General features: G+C 34.0%; 1 protein-coding gene across 3 annotated transcripts in view; it reads right to left on the bottom strand.

Moving 5' to 3' along the window:
* PGR (progesterone receptor) overlaps positions 1-21158 on the bottom strand; it is a 104816-nt gene that overhangs the window by 1566 nt on the left and 82092 nt on the right. For 2 of the 3 annotated variants that reach the window (XM_042904222.1, XM_042904223.1), the window contains 3 exons: positions 17974-18118; positions 16427-16557; positions 2322-2479 (listed from right to left, as the gene is read on the bottom strand). In XM_042904222.1, coding sequence (XP_042760156.1) covers positions 2322-2479; positions 16427-16557; positions 17974-18118 — 434 coding nt within the window. Of the gene's footprint in view, positions 1-2321; positions 2480-3969; positions 4069-16426; positions 16558-17973; positions 18119-21158 lie in introns of those variants that run through there. The other variant, XM_042904224.1, reaches the window with a different exon arrangement.

Raw genomic sequence — 21158 nt, 5'->3', positions numbered from 1 at the left:
TAAATACCTATCAAGATGTTTTCTTGATAAAATAACTCCCTTCACTCTCTACAGTAATATGAAAATATTACATACAGTGAAACATTCTGATAGTACAGAAAGATTTAAAGAAATGAAAGTCATTCATAATCCCACAGGATAAGTGATATGAACATTTTGGTGTCTTTCAAATTCTTTTTCCTCTTTATACATGTATACAAACATAGCCAGGTATATACACAATATACACAATGCATATATATTTCCAAAAATGCAATTATTTAATAAAGTCTATTTGTTAATGGACTGGATTTTTTGCATAACAATATATTGACTCTGCCTCTGTCAATACAAGTAACCCAGCATAATTTATTTTAATCTAATTTAACTTTTGGCAAAGTAATTAATGTAAGTAATTTTAAAAGTCAAATAGAACCCAGCAGCAGCAACAAAATCCAGCAGTTTCCTTATAGAATTCTTCCCATCCTTATTCTAGTTTCCAAGATGCAACCACTTTTAACTTCTTTAGCCCATGTCTCTAAATACTTATCTCTGTATTTCTAACAAATTTTGTTTTTAAAATGTGATGTTATTGATTTTCTATTATGAAAAATGAGACTTAGCTCCCTTATATGAGACACCCCTCCCAACTATGCACACTTTCTTTTCTCCTCATTCTCTGTATAGTTGTATCTCAGTTTTTGACCAAATCAATATCTAGCAATTATATTATAAATATTTTTATTGTTTCCTGCTGGATTAAATTTCCTTTATTATATGACTTATTTTTATTTTGCTAGAGTTAATAACCTTGTGTTTCTGTTTTGCTTTGTTTCCTGTATATTTATCACAAAGCCACGGTCAATTGACACAATTTGTAAAAACTCACCTCAGTATGTTCACACCTACTGGTAATCCCTCAGTTCCATCTTTTTTTCCCCAATACTAGTATTCCGAAACCCTGTGCATTACTGCTTCAAGCTAGGCTAATGGTTGCTATGCTAAAATATCCCTTTGCATCTCTCCTGTATTTGATTTTCTACTTCACTGGCTTACCCCAGTGTTTGTTGTTAAAACATCCTGTAGATGTCCTTGAGAAAGGTTATATTTGAGATAAGTTCTCTGAGACCTTGCATGTCTGAAAATACCTTTATGATGCCATCATATTTGTTTGATGGCTGGCCTGGGTATAAAATTCTTTGAATATTTTCCTTTCCTTCAAAATTCCAAAGGCATTGTTTTCTGGGTTCTAATATTGCATTGAGAAGTACAACATCATTCTGAATCCTGATAATTTTTATGTGATTTGTTTCTTTTCTCATTGGTATATTTTAGGATATTCTCTTTATTTCTGGTATTCTAAAATTCTACATTAATGTGCCTTTGTTCAATTGTGCTGTGCTTTGTACACTGGGGCTGTACAGTCAGAAAATTAAGGTCTAGCAACTTTTATTCTATGATTTTTTATAAAATTTTCTCTGCTTGATTTTATCTATTCTTTTATAAATTCCTTTTAATTAAGAATGAACTCCCTGCAATTAATCCCCTAAATTTTCTATCTCTTCTAATTTTTCATCTTTATCTTTTTTGTTATTTCTTTTGAGTTTTCCTGAGGTATATATGTCAGCCCTTCTATTAAAATTTAAATTTCTGCTCTTCTATATTAAATTATCCAAAAGTAATTTCTTGGTAAATGTTCCTTTTCAACTATTTTTTATTCTTGTTTCATGGATGCAATATCATACATTTCTAAATATCTTAATTCTTTTTGAATATCTTTTGTGTTCTCTGCTCTGGTGCCTTTTCCTTCATTACTTTCTCTCTGTTTATTTGCTTTCTGCCTTTCATTACAGAGGCTTTACCCATATAGCTAACAATCCTTAGCTATCTGTCCATATTCAGGAATAAGGTTTCAAATTTGACCCGATGAGTAGATTGTCAAATTGTCTACTAGCACTGTTATTAACTTATAATTCCATCCAAAATGATATAAGAGTCTTATTTTCCACACCTATACCTTTGCTTGTCTTGTATATTTAAATTTTCTAACATAAGGCAAAATTATTTTAGAATATGCTCAGGAAGGTGTATAATTCCTATAAATCATTAAATTACTCTCAAATTATACAAATACTAGTAAAAGGATATTTGGATGATCTATAGTGAAAATGAAAAAAAGCACAATATAAATTCTGAGCAGTGTGATGTAAATACTGTTTTAAGATATAAGTACAAATTATGACCTTGAAGAAACCATATAAAGTAAAATGTAGATTTAATATTTAAAATATTACAGAAATTCAGAAAACAATCATTTATTTCCTAGAAAACAAAATACTTACATCATGCAAGTTATCAAGAAGTTTTGTAAGTTGGTAGAAACGCTGTGAGCTAGAGACAACTCCTTTTTGCCTCAGACCAATTGCCTTGATGAGCTCTCTAATGTAGCTTGATCTCATCTCTTCAAACTGGTTTTGACTTCTTAACCCTTCCAAAGGAACTGTAAGAAGATAATTACAAGTAATAGTTATGCTTAAAAAGATGAATTCTTTGGATAAACAACCCAAAATATGAACACCTTAAATAGGGAGTGTTATTGATAGTTTTAGGACATATAAACATAATTGTCTTGAAGAATATGATAAAAACAACTACATAAATTAAAGGAAATTTTTAGCTTACTTATTTTAGAGCTGTATCAATGCTTATGCACTTAACTTAGCATTTGCTCATTCCACATCCTTGTCAGGAATGGTTTGATTTAGTTTACAATTACATGTATTCTGGGTCCTTTTTTAAAGAAGAGGTATTGTAACAAATACTTGGATCACTCTGTAAAGTTTAAGTCTTATAAATCTGAAGCATTTCTCATTGAGATTATTCATGGATAATTTATTTTTTTTGTAATTTTAACATTGCTTTATTAAATTTCCTAACTCCTTCCTGCTGATAGGAGAAAGCTATTGATACCACAATACTTCTCTTTGTGATACTCTATTTTTATTTATTTCTTTTAATTTCTATTTTTAATTCAAGTAGTTTTGGTAGATTGTCTTTTTCTTTTCCTTTTTTTTTCTTGGTATACAAAAACACTATATTAAAAATATCCTCATTTCCCCCTTCCCAATAGTTGTAGCTCTTGTTTCTGCTTCATGAGTCAGTGCATTGTTAGGACATCCAGAACAATATTAAAAAATGGTTACTATGGCAAATATTCCTATTTTGTTGCTTATTTTATTGGGAATGCCTCTTATTCCCATGGTGATGTTAACTGGTAATTCAGACATTTCCCTCTGTAATCTTTAATTCTGATCACCAAATTTTAGACACAGCTTCCTATTCTTATTGCTAGTTCCCCTACATTGTCAATTTACCAACAGCTTTTTTTCCTTAATATTTTAGTTCCTTCTGATATCACTTATTTGAGATGCCCTGGTTGATATCTTCAGGAAATTATCATCAGAACTCCCAATTTTCTTGTTTTCTTTTTCTTTGGTTGTATTTATCTTACAAACAAATCTTCAAATTTAAGTGAAACAGCTGCCTTTTCTTGCAACTATATCTAGATTGCTGAAAGAAAAACCACATAATCTCTTAGATTACTATAACTCTATGTTAACTGGAATTTAACTAAACACTTAAAAAATAATTTTTTCTTCTGATTCTTGAAGTACTATTTTCCTGTTGGGCGCTCAAGAATGGAAACTAGTAACCCAGAGCCTTCACTCTATCCATCTAAGTATTTAGAACTGGCACTTGAACCAATTATTCTCTTTAAGAGAAAATCAGGCCTAATCCCAGCTAGCCTCACATACTTTTAGTATCAACCACTAACAAGTTCTGGGGATATGATAATCTAATCGTTAGGCTCTCATCCTATGCTTCTGAGATATTCTCAATTTTTTTCTCCTCTCCTACTCATTTTCCTACATTTCAGATCTATGTTGAACCAGCTCTCATAAATATTTCTCTTTGCTTTGAGCTCCTTACCTTAATTCATTGTTTCCTTAATTTATTACATCCAGTAATATATGATTGGAGAATTTTCTCTCAGATTCTTGTTGATTCCACAAGTGACTTTTAGGATTTCTTGCAAATATCATAGTGGCAAAATGGGAGAGGGTGAGTCATGGGCAGTTAGCCAGGTGCTATTTTAGATAAGAACACTTTTTAAAAAAAAAGCAAGGATCTTTATTTTTGATTTAGCTAACTTAAAAATAACATAATCATTGGAAAACTTTTAGAAAGTACATAAAATACATATAAGATTACAATTCACCAGATCCTACAATCCAATATTTTAGGATATTTCCTAACATTATATTGAGAACATTTACTTACATCTCTTAGAATTCTTTAAAAATGAATATTTTAATTCTCACATATAATTTGACCTCACGAAACTGTAGGAGTACAATTTATTTAATTGTCTTATCATTTGATATTTGAGATATTTTACCAAACGATGTTTACGATAAATTTAATTTTTTTTTTATTTTTTAAAAGGATATATCCTTAGACATGGAATTATTACAGTAAAAGATATTAACTTTCTTAACACTCATAATATACATTGCTAAACTTCTTAGTATTTAACTGTTTTGTGACTAGTTTTGAGTATCTTAATTTTAGGTAATCTTTGCTTTTTACATATAAAAATAAAATCTCATTTTCATTTCTTAAATTATTAGTAGGCTGAACAATATTCTTATGCATATTAGTAATTTTTAAAAACTTTTCTATTTTGTACTCATTTATCTATAGGGGCTTAAAATATATTTCAAATGTTTTTTGAAGTTTGTTGCTTAATTTTTAAATGTTTTATATATTAGCACAGTTTTGCAACCTTATTAGGGCAAAGAATAGTGCCCAGGCAACCCAACATTTCTCATGCTCAAGAAGCAAATGTGTTTAACTCTTTCAGCTATTCTAACTTTTCCTTCCACAGATTTAAATAGCATCATTGTAGTGTTGACTCCCTTTTCCTTTTTTTTTCCACAGAGTATAATTTTTATTGAGATATTATGCATATGCCATAAAATTCACCTTTTCAAAGAATACGGTTCAGTGGTTTTAGTATATTCACAGAGTTGTGCAACCATCACCATTATTTGGTTCCAGAACATTTATTATTACTTTTTAAATTTAAATCCAACTTAGTTAACATATAGTGTAATGATGATTTCAAAAACAGAACTTATTGATTCATCACTTTATATAACACCCAGTGCTCATCCCAACAAGTGTCCTCCTGAATGCCCCTTGCCATTTAGCCTATCCCCCTACCCCAAACCCCACCAGCAACCCTGTTTGTTTTCTGTATTTAAGAGTCTTTTATAATTTGCCTCCCTCACTGTTTTTATATTATTTTTCCTTTCCTTCCTTTATGTTCATCTGTTTTATGTCTTAAATTCCACATATTAGTGAAGTCATGTGATATTTGTCTTATTTCACTTATAATACACTCTAGTTCCATTCACATTGTTACAAATGGCAAGATTTCATTCTTTGTGAATGCCAAGTAATATTCCATTATATATACATGTGTGTGTATACACACACACACACACACACACACACAAGTACTACATCTTCTTTATCCATTGATGAGTCAATGAACATTTGGGTTCTTTCTATACTTTGGCTATTGTCCATAGAGCTGCTATAAACATTGGGGTGCATGTGCCCTTCAAAACAGCATTCCTGTATCCTTTGGATAAATACCTAGTAGTGCAATTGTTAGGTCATATTGTAGTTCTATTTTTAATTTTTCTGAGGAACCTACATACTGTTTTCCAGAGCAGCTGCACCAATTTGCATTCCCACCAGCAGTGTAAGCAGTGTAAGTCCTTTCTCCATATCCTTGCCAACACCTGTTGCTGCCTGAGTTGTTCATTTTAGCCATTCTGACAGGTGTAAGGTGCTATCTCATTGTGGTTTTGATTTGTATTTCCCTGATGATGATGATGTTGAGAATCTTTTCATGTGTCTGTTAGCCATTTTAATGTCTTCTTTGGAAAAGTGTCTATTCATGTCTTTTTCCCATTCTCTGGATTATTTTTTGGGGGGTGATGAGTTTGGTACGTTCCTTTTAGATTTTGGATACTAACCCTTTATCTGATATGTCATTTGCAAATATATTCTCCCATTCTTTTGGTTGCCTTTTAGTTCTGTTGGTTGTTTCCTTTGCTGTGCAGAAGCTTTTTATCTTGATGAGGTCCTAATAGTTCATTTTTGCTTTTGTTTTCCTTGCTTCCAGAGACATGTCAAGTAAGAACTTGCTGTGGCTGAGGTCAAAGAGCTTGCTGCCGGTTTTCTTCTCCTAGAATTTGATAGCTTCCTGTGTTACATTTAGGTCTTTCATCCATTTTGAGTATTTTTGTGAATGGTGTAAGAAAGTGGTCTATGTTCATTCTTCTGCATGTTGCTGTCCAATTTTCCCAACACAATTTGCTGAAGAGACTGTCTTTTTTCCATTTGATACTCTTTCCTGCTTTGTCACAGATTAGTTGGCCATACATTTGTGGGTCCATTTCTGGGTTCTTTATTCTGTTCCATTGATCCATCTGTCTGGTTTTGTGCCAGTACCATATTGTCTTGATGATTACAGCTTTGTAATACATCTTGAAGTCCAGAATTGTGACAACTCCAGCTTTGTTTTTCTTTTTCTTGATTGCTTTAGCTATTTGGGGTCTTTTCTGGTTCCATACAAATTTTAGCATTGTTTTTCTAACTCTGTGAAGAATGCTGGTGTTATTTTCATGGGGATTGAATTGAATATGTAGATTGCTTTGTGTAGTATCAACATTTTAACATTTGTTCTTCCAATTCATGAGCATGGAATGTTTTTCCATTTTTTTGTGTCTTCTTCAATTTCTTTCATAAACTCTCTATAGTTTTCAGCATATAGATTTTTCACCTCTTTGGTTAGGTTTGTTCTTCAGTATTTTATGGCTTTTGATGCAATTGTAAATGGGATCAATTTCTTGATTTCTTTTTCTGTTGCTTCAATATTGGTGTATAGGAATGAAACCAATTTCTGTTCATTGATTTTATATCCTGTGTCTTTGCTGAATTCATGGATCAGTTCTAGCCATTTCTGGGGGGAGTCTTTTGGGTTTTCCACATAGAATATCATGTCATCTGCAAAAAGTGAAACTTTGACTTCCTCCTTGCTGATTTGCATACATTTTATTTGTCTGATAGTTGAGGCTAGGACTTCCAACCCTATACTGACTAACAACAGTGAGAGTGGACATCCTTGTCATGTTCCTGACCTTAAGGAGAAAGCTTAAGGTTTTCCCAATTGAGGATGATAATAGCAGTGTTTCTTTCATATATGACTTTTATATCTTGAGGTATGATCCTTCTATCCCTACCTTCTTGAGGGTTTTTATCAAGAAAGGATGCTATATTTTGTAAAATGCTTTTTCTGCATCTATTGAGAAGATCGTGTGGTTCTTGTCCTTTCTTTTATTAATGTGATGTGTCACATTGATTGATTTGCAGATATTGAACCAGCCCTGCATCCAGGTATAAAACTCACTTGGTTGTGGTGAATAATTCTTTTAATATATTGTTGGATCTGGTTGTTGAGTATTTTGTTGAGAATCTCTGCATCCATGTTCACCAGGGAAATCGGTCTGTAGTTCTTCTTTTCAGTAGGGTCTCTGTCTGGTTTTGGAATCAAGGTAATGCTGGCCTTGTAGAATAGTTTGGAAGTTTTCCTTCCCTTTGTATTTTTTGGAATAGTTTCAAAAGAATAGGTGTGAACTCTTCTTTAAATGGTAGAATTCTCCTGGAAAGCCATCTAGCCATGGGCTCTTGTTTTTTGGGAGATTTTTGATTATGGATTCAATTTCTTCTGTTCAAATTCTGTGTTTTTTCTTTTTTTAGTTTTAGAAGTTTATATGTTTCCAGGAATTTGTCCATTTCTTCCAGATTGCCCGTTTTACTGGCATATAATTGTTCATAACATTCTCTTATTATTGTATTTCTGCAGTGTTGGTTGTGATCGCTCCTCTTTTATTCATGATTTTATTTAATTGGATCCTTTACTTTTTCTTTTTGATCAATCTGGCTAGTGGTTTATCAATTATGTTAATTCTTTCAAAGAACCAACTCCTGGTTTCATTGATCTGTTCTACTGTTTTTTTTTTTTTTTTAAATTTGGTATCATTGATTTCTGCTCTAATCTTTATTATTTCTCATCATCTGCTGGTTGTGGGCTTTCTTTCCTATTGTTTTTCCAGCTCTTAGGGTGTAAGGTTAGGTTGTATATGTGAGACATTTCCTCCTTATTTAGGAAGGCCTGGATTGCTATATACTTTCCTCTTATGAGCACCTTTGCTGCATCTCAGAGGTTTTGGGCTGTCATGTTTTCATTTTCATTGGCTTCCATGTACTTTTTAATTTATCTTTAATTTCTTGGTTAACCCATTCATTGTTTAGTAGGATGTTCTTTAATCTCCAAATATTCATGGTCTTTCCAAACTTTTTCTTGTGGTTGGTTTCAAGTTTCATAGCATTGTGGTCTGAAACTATGCAATGTAAGATCTTGATCTTGTGTACTTGCTGAGGGCTGATTTGTGTCCCAGTATGTGATCTATTCTGGAGAATGCTGCATGTGCACTTGAGAAGAATGTGTATTCTGCTGCTTTAGGATGAAATGTTCTGAATATATTTGTTAAGTCCATCTGGTCCAGTTTGTCATTCAAAACCATTGTTTGCTTGCTGATTTTCTACTCATCTGTCCATTGCTATAAGTGGGATGTTGAAGTCTCCTGCTATTATGGTATTATCAGTGAGTTTCTTTATGTTTGTAATTAACTGACATACATGTTTGGGTTCTTCCAGGTTGGGGCATAAATATTTAAAATTGTTAGCTCTTTTTGGTGGATAGACCCCTTAATTTTGATATAATGCCCTTCTTCATTTCACTACAGTTTTTATTTTAAAATCTAGTTTGTCTGATATAAGTATGGCTACACCAGCTTTCTTTTGGTGACCATTAGCATGATAGATGGCTCTCCACTCCCTTACTTTTTTTTAATCGGTAGGTGTCTTTAGGTCTAAAATTGGTCTCTTGTCAGCAGCATATAGATGGTTCTTGTCTTCTTATCCATTCTGATACCTTATGTCTTTTGATTGGTGCATTTAATTCATTGACATTTAGAGTGAGTACTGAAATATATGAATTTAGTGCCATTGTGTCATCTACAGAGTTGGAGTTTCTGGTGATTTTCTCTTGTCCTTTCTAGTTTTTGTTGCTTTTAGTATTTTTTGTTTTGTTTCATCTTTTATCCACTCAAAGAGTTCCCCTTAAAATTCTTGCAGGGCTGGTTTAGTAGTCATGAACTCCTTTAGGTTTTGTTTGGGAAACTCTGTCTCCTTCAATTTTGAATGACAGCCTTGCTGGATAAAGAATTTTTGGTTCCCTAGTTTTCCAATTCAGCACGTTGACTATATTCTGCACTCCTTTCTGGACTGCCAGGTTTTTTGTGGATAGGTCTGTTGCAAACCTCATCTATCTTTCCTTATAGGTTAAGGACTTTTTTTCCCTTGCTGCTTTCATAATTCAGTCCTTGACTGTGTATTTAATGAATTTGACTATGATATGTTGTAGTGATGGTCAGTTTTTTTTAAATCTAATGTGAGTTCCCTATGCTTCTTGGATTTTGATGTCTGTGTCTTTTCCCAGATTAGGAAAGTTTTCTGCTATAATTTGCTCACATAAACCTTCTGACCCTTTTTCTCTACCTTCATCTTTGGGGACTACTGTAACTTGGATGTTATTCCTTCTTAATAAATCACTGAGTTCTCTAAGCCTTGTGTTGTGTTCTTTTGCTTTAGTTTCCCTCTTTTTTCTGCTTCATTATTCTCCATATTCTGTCTTCTATATTGCTAATTCACTGCTCTGCTTTGTCCATCCTTGCTGCTGTGGCATCCATTTGAGACTGCATCTAGGTTGTAACATTTTTAAAATTTTTTTAACGTTAATTTATTATTGAGAGACGGAGAGAGACAGAGCATGAGCAGGGGAGGGGCAGAGGGAGAGGAAGACACAAAATCTGAAGCAGATTCCAAGCTCTAAGCTGTCAGCACAGAGCCTGACGCGGGGCTTGAACTCACAAACTGCGAGATCATGACCTGAGCCAAAGTTGGACGCTTAACCAACTGAGGCACCCAGGCGCCCCTACGTGTTAGCATTTTTAACTTCTCCTGACTAGATTTTACTTCTTTGATCTATGCAGAAAGGGATTCTATGCTTTTTCAACTGCAGCTAGCTTCTTATTATCGTGGTTCTAAATTCTAGTTCGGAAATCTTGCTTCTATCTGTGTTTATTATTCTATCCTGGCTGTCATTTCTTACTGTTCTTTCTTTTGTGGTGAATTCCTTTGTTTTGTCATCTTGGAGGAATAACAAAATTAATAAAAAAATAAAAATTAAAAAACACAAAAAAATAAAATAAAAGAAGCTAAATCCTAGATGTGTTTTCATCTGCTTGTTGAAAGAAGCTTGATAGAATAGAGAAAAAAGGGAAATAATGGAAAGAAAAGGAAAAAAGAAAAAATATACTAAAAAATTTTAAAATTAAAAAAGAATAGAATAAAGTAGAATAAAATGAAATAAAGTGAAATAGAATAAAAAATTTACAAACAATGAAAAACATAGTAAAAAAATTTAAAGTTTTTAAACGAAAATAAAAATAAGTTTTCCTCTTTCTGTGTCCAAAAAAAAAAAGAAAGAAAAAAAACCCCAAATTAAACAAAAATAGAAGTAAAAAGAAAAACAAAATAAAAAATGAATAGATGAACCAGCAAACAGAATGAAACCTGAATGAAGTTATATCCAGTTTCCCTGGGAACTCAAACTATGAAGCACTCTATATGGTCTGTACACTAAGCAGGCAGAGAGACTTGTGTTGGTCTTCTAGGGGATGTGCTTGGAGGACTCTGCTGGGCAGGGCTTGGTGTAATGGTTTCATTCTCCACTAGGTGGCGCTGTTTAGTTTACTGGGGTCGATCTGGGTGGTGCTCACGTGCATGTACATGTATGTGTGTGTGCAGGAGAGGTGGAAATGGCTTCACCCAGCTTCCTAGTCTCTGGCATAGGAACTTTACACTCTCACTGACCCACAATGAAGCACCCCTCCTTTTTCTCAGACTTCCATCCACACCCCACCTCCAGCCTGTGTCCAAGCCATCAGCCTGCCAGGTGGCACCTCCCTCCATAGTTTTATCTGAGATGGACAGTGTTTCAAGATCCCTCACTTCAGAGAACCCTGTGGCTTGGACCCACACTTAGTCTCTGGGGGAGGGTCTTGCTGAGCAGTGGCCAGGTGCCGGCTTGCCCTAGAAAACATTTGTGCAATTGGGCAGTGGCAGAGGTTCAGAGGCTATGACAAATCATAACACACAGCTGGTGCCAGGTTTCACCGCCTGGCATCTTTGTCCCAATACCATCAAACGTGGCTGCTCTCTGGGGTCTTCTGGGATCTTTGCTTGTGGGTAAGCTGTATGGCCTCTACCAAATTCTCTCCAATCAGGGGAACTGCTGATTGTCCCTTATGACACAAGGGCCCCTCAGACCCTGCTGCCTGCTCCTGGGGATTTGCCCTCTTTCCTCACCAGAGCACCACCAGGTACTGAGCTCTGGAATTTCCGACTCTGTGCTCCACTGTTTATAGAATCCTAATGGTATTGAAACCCTTAACTTTCTCCCCATCAGGGGTTTTGGGGAACAGATTTCTTGTCCAGTCCCTTGTGCTTTCACTCTTTCCCTCCAGCTACTTTTGGGGGAGTGCATTTTCTGCACTCCCCTGGTGTGCCACATTCCCCCACCACCACCCTTCTCTGTCTTCTGTCCACAAAAACAGCTCCCTGCCCTCCACAGCTTTTCTCTCCCCCAGTTTACCTCTCTGCAGAGTACCTGCTGAGTTCTGTGGCTCAAGTTATGCAGACTGTTGGGTTAATCCTCAGATCAATGTCCTAGGTATGCAAAATGGTTTGGTGCTGATCTAGCTGCATTTCAAGGATTAAACAAGCTGAGAACTTGCATTCTGCTCTACCATCTTGCCCTGTAGTGTTGATTCTTGATTTTTTTATTTTTAACTTTTGATTTTCCACTACGGAAAATGAGGCTGTAACTCTATTTCCATCTTTCAGATCTACCATCATCTCCACATCATTAGTGCACGCACATGTGTACACACACACACACACACACACACAACATCCTATTTCTCATCTTCCTAATATCATTTTCGTAATATTAGTCATATAAATATTCAGTATTTATTAGTCATGTAAAATCCTACTACAGTTGAGTCACATAGTATATATTATGATTTCTAGTAGAACTTTTTGTTTTAGTGACAGTAAATAATCATCTTAATGGGTGTGTGAAGTGGCATCTCACTGTGGTTTTGATTTGTATTTCCCTAATGATGTTGTTCCTTAATTTCTATCTGTATACCTTCATAGGAGAAATGTCTAAGCCTTTGCCCATTAAAATTTTTTAATTGTTAAATTGTAATTTTTTACATATTCTGGATGTTAATACTTTTTCTTTATCAGATACATGATTTCCAATTTTTTTCTCCCATAAAGTGGGTTGCCTTATTATTCTGTTGATTGTGACCTTTGACGCACCAAAGTTTTAAATTTGATGAAGTCCATTTATCTGTTTTTTCTTTTAATTCCAGTGTTTTGGGTGGCAAATCCAAGAAATCATTGCCAAAGTCAACATCATGAAGCTTTTCCTCTATTTTATTTTTTTTAAAGTTCATTTATTTTTGAGAGAGCGAGAGAGAGCGACCATGAGTGGGGGAGGGGCAGAGAGACAGGAGACAGAGACTCCCAGGCAAGAATTCCTGATGTGGTGCTCAAACTCATGAACCTCAAAATCATGCCCTGAGCCAAAGTCAAGAGTCGGACGTTTAACTGACTGGGCTACCCAGGCACTCCTATGTTTTCTTTTAATAGTTTCATAGTTTTATCTCTTAGATTTATGTCTTGATATATTTTAAGTTAATAAGAGTCCAGCTTCTTTTATTTTTAAATGAAGTTTTCCAAATACCTTTTGTTGAAAAGACTATTTCCTTTATGATTTCTCCTCCTATGTATTTTCCTGTTCACTCTTTCTAGTCCTCCAACTAAGTGGGTATTGGGCCTCCTTGATTCTGATTTTCTATATTTTTTGGGGCTTTGCTCTATTTTTGAGAGGTTTTCTAACTTTGTCTACCAATGCCTGTACTGTAAATTCTGTTTCCAAATAGTTGTTTCTTGGGTGCAATATGTTCTATTATCTTTCTAAAAAGGGATGATTTTTAAATTTTTTTTTGAGGTTTTCATCTTCCTATATCATCTCTGTTTTCTCCAAATTTGTTTTTTTTCTTTCTGTTTTGTCTTTGTCTTTGATGTCAAGGCCTCCCTCAGATGCCTTGGTTATTTATATTCAAGAGTGCAAAACTAAAAGGCTGATTCATAGTTCTGTTTCAGTGGGTAGCACTTATTGACTGTTAGCTTTAGTTCAGGGCAAAATGGCTGAGCAATTTCAAAGAGAAACACCTGCTATTAACAGATTCTGCAGAGAAGAGTCTTTCATTCTCCTGTCTAGAGGATATAAACCTGGAAGACAATGTTCTGAGAGATGGTGGGTAAGAGTATGCAGGAGGACGGTGTCTCAACATTTGGTATATAATTAATCTGTTGTCATTATAAGACCCCTCACCCTCAACAGTGCCTACAGTTTCATCAGTTCATTTACCCTCTGTTATATCCTCTTCAGGAGGATAACCTAAGGTCTCTGCCTGAGTTGGAGAGGGAAAATTTTGTGGTTAAATGATTTTTGGACCCAGATTTTAAAAAGAGCTTTGTGTTTTTAACTCTACCTTCACTCTCATCTCAAAAAATCATTGTTGTCACCAACTGAGAACCATGCCAAAGATTTGATATTTCAAATTAAACCTCTTGGTTTTTCTTACTTCTGGCCTAGAATCCAACTTTCTCAGGTATGCTAAATTAGTTCTGTTTGCTGGCTTGTAGAATGTCATAGCTATTGAGCTTCTCATTCTCTTTTAGTTCTTAAAAAATCACTTTGGTAATATTTTAGTGTAGTTTTAGAGTGAACAGTGGTGTGTTCAACTTGTCATACTTCCTTGGGAGATTTTATTTTAATTTTTAGTGGCACATTGGAGGTTTAAATACTTATGTATCAAATCATTGAACTTTTCTTTTGTCAACTCTCCAAATAAATTGCATTTATTTTTAAAAAGGTATTCCTTATTTGAAATCTCAAAATCATTTGTATTCCTTACAGTGTGTTTTTAACTTTTAAAGTGTGAACATATAACTCAATTATCTGGTATTTATTTTAGGATATAACTTGAGCTAAATATCCAAACTGAGTTTTCCTCAAACATAAAACTGATTTTTCCTAACAATATCTATTTGCTCCATACTCATTGATTTGTGATGTTTCCACTACAGTACATTAAGTTCTAATATATACAAGTCTGACTTTACTAACAATTCAGTATATCTATTCTCCCATGCTGTGTTAATTAGTGTAGATTTCTAACTCTCGTCTCCACTTCAAAATTTTTGTAATACTTATGTACTTAGTTTTTAAGATTTAAATATGACTTCCCAAAAACTTTGCCAAGTCTCTCCTCAAAAATCCCATTATGATTTTTATTAGAATTTGTAGAAATCATAAATACTATTCAGTAAATATTGCTGTTTCCCTTTTGTTGAAGCTGCAAGTGGCCAAGAATCTTGCTTTCTATGGTGTGTGAATGGAAGTTATAGGTATGTCACTTCCTTTCCTCACCACTTCCTTCCTTACCAATGCTCTAGTGATTGGAGAAATGCATGTCAAGATATAGCTCCCATGTACCTGGGCACCTGAGGGACAACAATGAGCAGAGCCTCCCTGTTGATCTGCATTGGACATATAGCGGGAAGAGTATATACTTAACATTTTTTTTGTTAAGCTACTGAGATTTTAGGGCTGTTTGGACCTCCAGCACAATGTAGCCTATCTATAATATAGAATTATGTTAATAATATCAACTAATTTGGGAAATCTAGGATTATCTATAACATAACTGCTATAGGATTCATTACTGTCAAGAAAGGGGTTAAATACTGTAATATTAAGTTTATTTTAGTTGACTCTCTTGGCTAGTTCCATATCAATACTTTAGTCCCCTTTATGATATTTTATCAAATTAGACTTGAGGGCCTCTGTTCAAAATAGTGTTTTCAAGGTAGGGGGATAGGGCTATGGATCCTTAGATCCTGTATTTGTCCTTGTGTTTTCATAAATTTTCATGAGGAAAACTTTCTTTTTAAGGCATTAGTGCTTTTTGTGCCTTTTCTCCTGATGTATACCCCCACCCCTCCACTATTTGAGATTTGTGCTATTAGAAAGAAGTACTTGAAAAGATGCTACTGAGAAAGACCCTTGGCTCACCTTCTACCTAAGGTCTTAGCTCTCAGTGGTTCTCTTTCAAATCACTATGAGTGACAGAAGGATCAGTTCAGAAATTCAAAGGCTGAGCCTACCTGTGCATGTTCCAAGGACACAGAAAAAGGTGGAAAGTGAAAGCAGTTTTTAAAAATTTTCTCACCCAGATCTTTGGGAATCCACTGAGGCAGAGGTATGTGTGTTCTTTGTGTATGAGAGAGTGAGATGGATATTTGCCTGTCCTTCTGGTGACCAATCTATGTTTCATGTTTCTTTGGGGTGTATAGCTAAAGTGCATTTTCTAGCCTCTCCTACAGTTAATATGGGTCATGGAATGTGGGTAAAAGTGACATATAACACTCTCAGGCCTCACTTCCATATCTTTTATCACTAGGTGCTTACCTTCTATTCAGATTAAATGGAGGACTCCAAGCTGCTATGTAAGAGTGGAGTCCCTAGACGGAAGGAATGTGGGTTTTCTTCCTAACCCACTGGACTGTGAATATGAGTGACAAATAAACTATTGTGTTATGCCACTGATCTTTGTAGATATATGTTATAACAGCCTATTCTGATATTAAGAGAATAGTTCCAAACAAAATTGTGTATTTTATATAGTAAGTCCTTTATGGAGTGGGAGTGGAAGGAAGATCGTTTGTGTTTATGTAATATTATCTAGTTCATAAACTTAATTAGGTGAATATGAAAATGTCATTTAATCATGTTTTATCTGAAAAAATATATATAATTGGCTGAACTTGTGGACTATTTTACTCTCATGTAAAACCTGACAAGTGTGAAGTAAGTTTATTAATGTCTATGACAGTATATTAGGTGGTTCTCCTTTGCAGTCACAATCTAAGATTTATACCTCATGTATAAGGATATGATCATATTGTTATTTGAGACTTTCCCATTGAATTAAAAATTAAGAAAGTAAATATCTTATAAAAATTGCTTGTAGTCACTCACTTGTATTAAGAAGTAGCAATACTTTCATACACAGGAACTCTTCTTGGCTAACTTGAAGCTTGACAAACTCCTGTGGAATCTGCCACATGGTGAGGCATAGTGAATAGAATGATGATTCCTTCATCCTCTGTCTTATATCACACACAACACACACAAGAGAAAGCAAGAAGGAAAAAACATACACATGGTGTCTTAGCCAGTTTGTGTGATTTACCAGAGAAAATGGCATTTGGTAATTTATATATTATTAAAAATGTCTTTTTGTAAACACACTCAATATTTTGAAGTTTAAGCAAAATAAACCAATAAAGTAAATCATTCACAATGCTGAATTTTTTGAAGTTAAGAAATTTTAAAGTTAGAAAATCATATTAAATACACATGTTGCTTCTCACTTTTATTATTATATTTTAAAAACCTAAGGAGTTGAGAATGTGGAGCTGAGGAAATCATTTATTTATGATTTTTTTCTGTTAAAAATATATAAAATTTTACATGTAATCCAATGGGAGAATGGATTCAGTTCACAGAAATTGAAGAGTATAGAATAGTTCAGTGTATTCAGTTGAGAGTATTCAGTGTAGAACAGTTATGCTGTGAACTATTCTAGGGGAAATGTATGGTGATCAAGAAAAGAGAACATTACAAAGGATTAAACAATTGACAAGGCCAAACACTAATTCTGAAGGTTGGGGACATTTTTTAAAGGTATTTTCTCAACCATGTGTTCTGCAATATCTACATTAGTCACATGCGGCTAACACAAATAGTGAAAAGAAAACTAGATTTTGACTCAGAAGAACTAACATTAATCCTGCCACTCAGATTCTTTGGCAGGATATGCAATTCCTCTGAGCTTATTTCCTGAACTGTAAAATGTAGGATGCTGATTCCTTACCTATTTCAAGGGATTATAGGGCAAAATGGAATTAAAATATATGAAAATTATCCATTACTATAAAGACTTATACAAGTAACTTATATGCTATAAAATTCTGAGTCAGCATTCATCATTAGAATGGTATAAGTATTTCCACGAAAAGATTCTTATTCAGTTTAAGGTTATACATAGAAAATTAATTATAGTAATTTAAATACAGCCAAGAAAATTGAAATATTTATCTTTTAATTTCTAAAATAAATTATTAGTGATTTTTCCTCTAGGAGGAGAGATAATGTCTTTATTTTCTGAAGGTAAGTCAATATTTTCAAGCAAAATTATTTCTAATTTACATAATTATCTTCATCAGTACAAAGGTATAAAATTTTAATTTGGTAAACTAAAAATTTCATTTTATCTTTAAGTATGTTTCTTGACACATTGAAACAAAAGGGGAAAACTCCAAATATCAAATTACTAATATAATGATAACAATTTTATTAATTTTGTTATATCAAGCTATATCCTGAGATAATTCTGATAAAGTTTTCAGGAAAATTCTTTTATTTAGGATACCAATAGTATAATCATCTATTGAAATGTAATTTCTAAGATTATCCTACATATACACTGCAATAATAAGAACAAAAATCAAGTTACTACTTACTCATTTAGTATTAGATCAGGTGCAAAATATAGCATCTGCCCACTGACATGTTTATAAGATCTCCATCCTAGTCCAAACACCATTAAGCTCATCCAAGAATACTGGATGAGAGTTATCTGGTCATCAATATGTAAATTTCTAAAACCTACAAAACAAATTAAAAAATAAAATGATCCCCAAAATCACTTGTGTTAAAATGCTGAAAATACATATAAATTTGAAAATAGATGTAAGTAGGGTAATATGTTGTTTTTAATTTTAATATATTTTATACTACAAATGAGGAAATATTAATAAATAATACCTGAGAAATTAAAAAGGAATAACATTGGAAGTCATTAAAAATGGTCACTATGTTTTAGCATTTCTGGGAATTCACTGATTGACAGTCATCCATCATTGACACATACAATATTCATTTATTGAGAATCACTTGTCTGTTAGGCACTGTGTTAAAATGGCGGGGTTAGGAAAATGAAAGACCCAACCCTTACCCTTAAAAGAAACTCATAAGTTGACAGGAGAGACAAGCACATACTTATGTGCACCAGGAATTGGGAAGCAGGTCAGGAAAAACTCCCAAAGAGATCATGCTCAAGCAGAGTATAATCAGTTTGTTAAAGAATCTTGAGTCTTTGGACTTTAAAAAAAAACTGGTTTTATTTTGTAAAACCACTGCTTTCAATCGTGCTTTATTTTTATTTAACATCCTTTAATTATGTCTTAGGTAGATTCCATAGTTTATGGTCACTTTTGTTTTTTGGAACTTAATCCAGTCTCACTTTAAACTATCATGTGGTTTAAAAGGTTTAGGGAGAGAAAAAGAGAGAGTGTATCCTTCTCTGGTGTTGGTGGCAGAGGGAAGACAGCAGGGAGAGGGCAAATGCATTGACTTAAGTGGTCAAAACCTTCTTTTCATCTCTTTTCAATTCTTTTTGCCTGCTTTGCAGAAGATCACCAGCCCAGCGCTGATGAACTTAAAGGAGAGGCAAAGAGGTAAATTTGGAGATGGAGGCTGTGGTCAGATATATCTATTAAGGAGCAACAATAGCCTTATTTGTGTTGTGGAGGCATCCTTGGTAGCCATGTGGAAGACATATTCAAGGGAATAAGTCTGGAGTTACAGAAAAAAGTTGGGAGCTATTGCCAAAGGCCAGATGAGAGATGATAAAAGTCTGAGATAAGCCAACGGGTAGGAATACAGAGGAGGGAGTACATCAGGGAAATATTTAAAGGGTAAAATCCAAGAGATTTGGCAACTGATTGTATATAGGTAGGAGAAAGAAGGAGCCTAGTAGATATTTCAGTATTTTTGCAGGAATGGTGGAGGAAAACAGCATTACTGAGACAAAATAGAGAAGAAATAGGCTAGGGACAAAATCTTAAGTTTTGATATGTTGGAGCGACTTTTGAAATGTCTAGATAGCAGTTAAACAAATGAATTAGAAATATAGAGGGGCTTTGGGTGGCTCAGTCAGTTGACCATCTGACTTCAGCTCAGGTCATGATCTTGAGGTTTGTGAGTTTGAGCAAGGTGACAGGCTCTGTGCTGACAGCTTGGAGCATGGAGCCTATTTCAGATTCTGTGTCTCCCTCTGTCTCCGCTCCTCTTTCGCTTGTGCTCTCTCTCAAAAAAAACATTAAAACATTAAAAAAACAAACATTAAAATATTAAAAAAATTAAAAAACTTTAATAATAAACAGTAAAAATTTTAAAAATAAATATGGATAGATGAACTATAAGTATGAACTTGGAAATTCTTTGTTTTTGAGTATGCGGAAACAATGAGAGTAGATGAAATCTTTTATTAAAGGTACATAAAAATCAAGTGTTTTGGTGGGAACATCAACTATTTTCCACAAAGCTACTTTAATAACATCTGTTCTGCCTAAGAATTTGTTGAAATCTACTTACAAATGACGTATTTCAAAAGTAAAACCCAAACAAAACTTGATTCCTTACAGGATAAAACAAATGTATTTCCTGATTCTGTGAATCATCTCAAGGCAGGTAGAAAAGAAGGTTATCTTTTCTCCATACACTCCTGATAGTCCCATCTTCCTGTGAATAGAAGACTGCTATTCCCTTCTATAAAATCTTAGCCTCACACAACCAAAAACAACTCTCATGCAAATTCATAATTAGGAATGCCACAGTAGACATCTGCCTCTTTTTTTGGGGGGTGGTGGTGAGGGGTGTCAACTCTTTAGTAACTAACTTTCTGTCTTCCCTCCCTCTCAGTCTTCCTTTCTTCCTCTAGGTGGATAGAGTTTCCCATTGGTTGTATTTTGGTGAGAGCAAGTGTCCCCAGTGAAACTGGCTAAGGACTCTACTTCCCTGAGCTTGTGATCTGGATTTGACCCACTGAACACATACTACCTAGACTTTGAATAAAAAAAAAAAGTAAAACAAAGACAAATGTATGGTTAGGCTCTATTCTGGATGGCAGTGGTTGGATGGCAGTGGTACCCAGTGAGGGAAGAATCCAGTGGGGGCATTTGTGATGTTTGTTTTTTTTTTGTTTCTGCAGGGACAGCTTGGTTTCTGCCTATTTTCCAAACTTATTCCAGTTTGTATTCACTGAATTTCTGGGGTCCTTCTAGGAAATTATTTTTTCTTTGTGTTCTGTTTCTGATAGCCAGAAGTGTTTGCTAAAATTAACAGAGTTGGCTTTTTTTTGCTTACATCCTGATTTATTCAGGTGCAGAAAAACTCCCTAAACAACTAACCAAGAAAAATGTGGCATGCAATTTTCATAATTCTTTATTTTCATATGACATACATGTATCTTCAAGTTCATGTCTATATATTATTTCTCTTTCAAAACAATTATGAATCACTTTTAATACAATAGACCTATAGAAACTAAAGAAATGCAAAGAAAGAGTGCTTATAAATAATATTTTATAGGCTTTATGAAAATGGGTAATTCTTTTATGAATTTAAAATCATTTCATAAGAGATTAATAAGTTTTCCTAAATTTTTTGCAAAGCAAAACTCTTTAAAGGGACACATATGTAGATCTTCCTATTGCTGGTCTATCTCCTTAAATTAGGAGTTCTGGAGAGAAGGCTCGAGTTCCAGTTTTGGCTCTACCACTTACTGAATGCCAGCTTGTTTAAGTCAGTTAATATTACTATATCTATATTTCTTCATAAGTAAAATCAAAATGATAAAGAAAGT

Source organism: Panthera leo, chromosome D1, assembly GCF_018350215.1.
Source record: "Panthera leo isolate Ple1 chromosome D1, P.leo_Ple1_pat1.1, whole genome shotgun sequence".
NCBI lineage: Eukaryota > Metazoa > Chordata > Mammalia > Carnivora > Felidae > Panthera > Panthera leo.
This window is presented reverse-complemented; position numbering and strand designations above follow the sequence as displayed.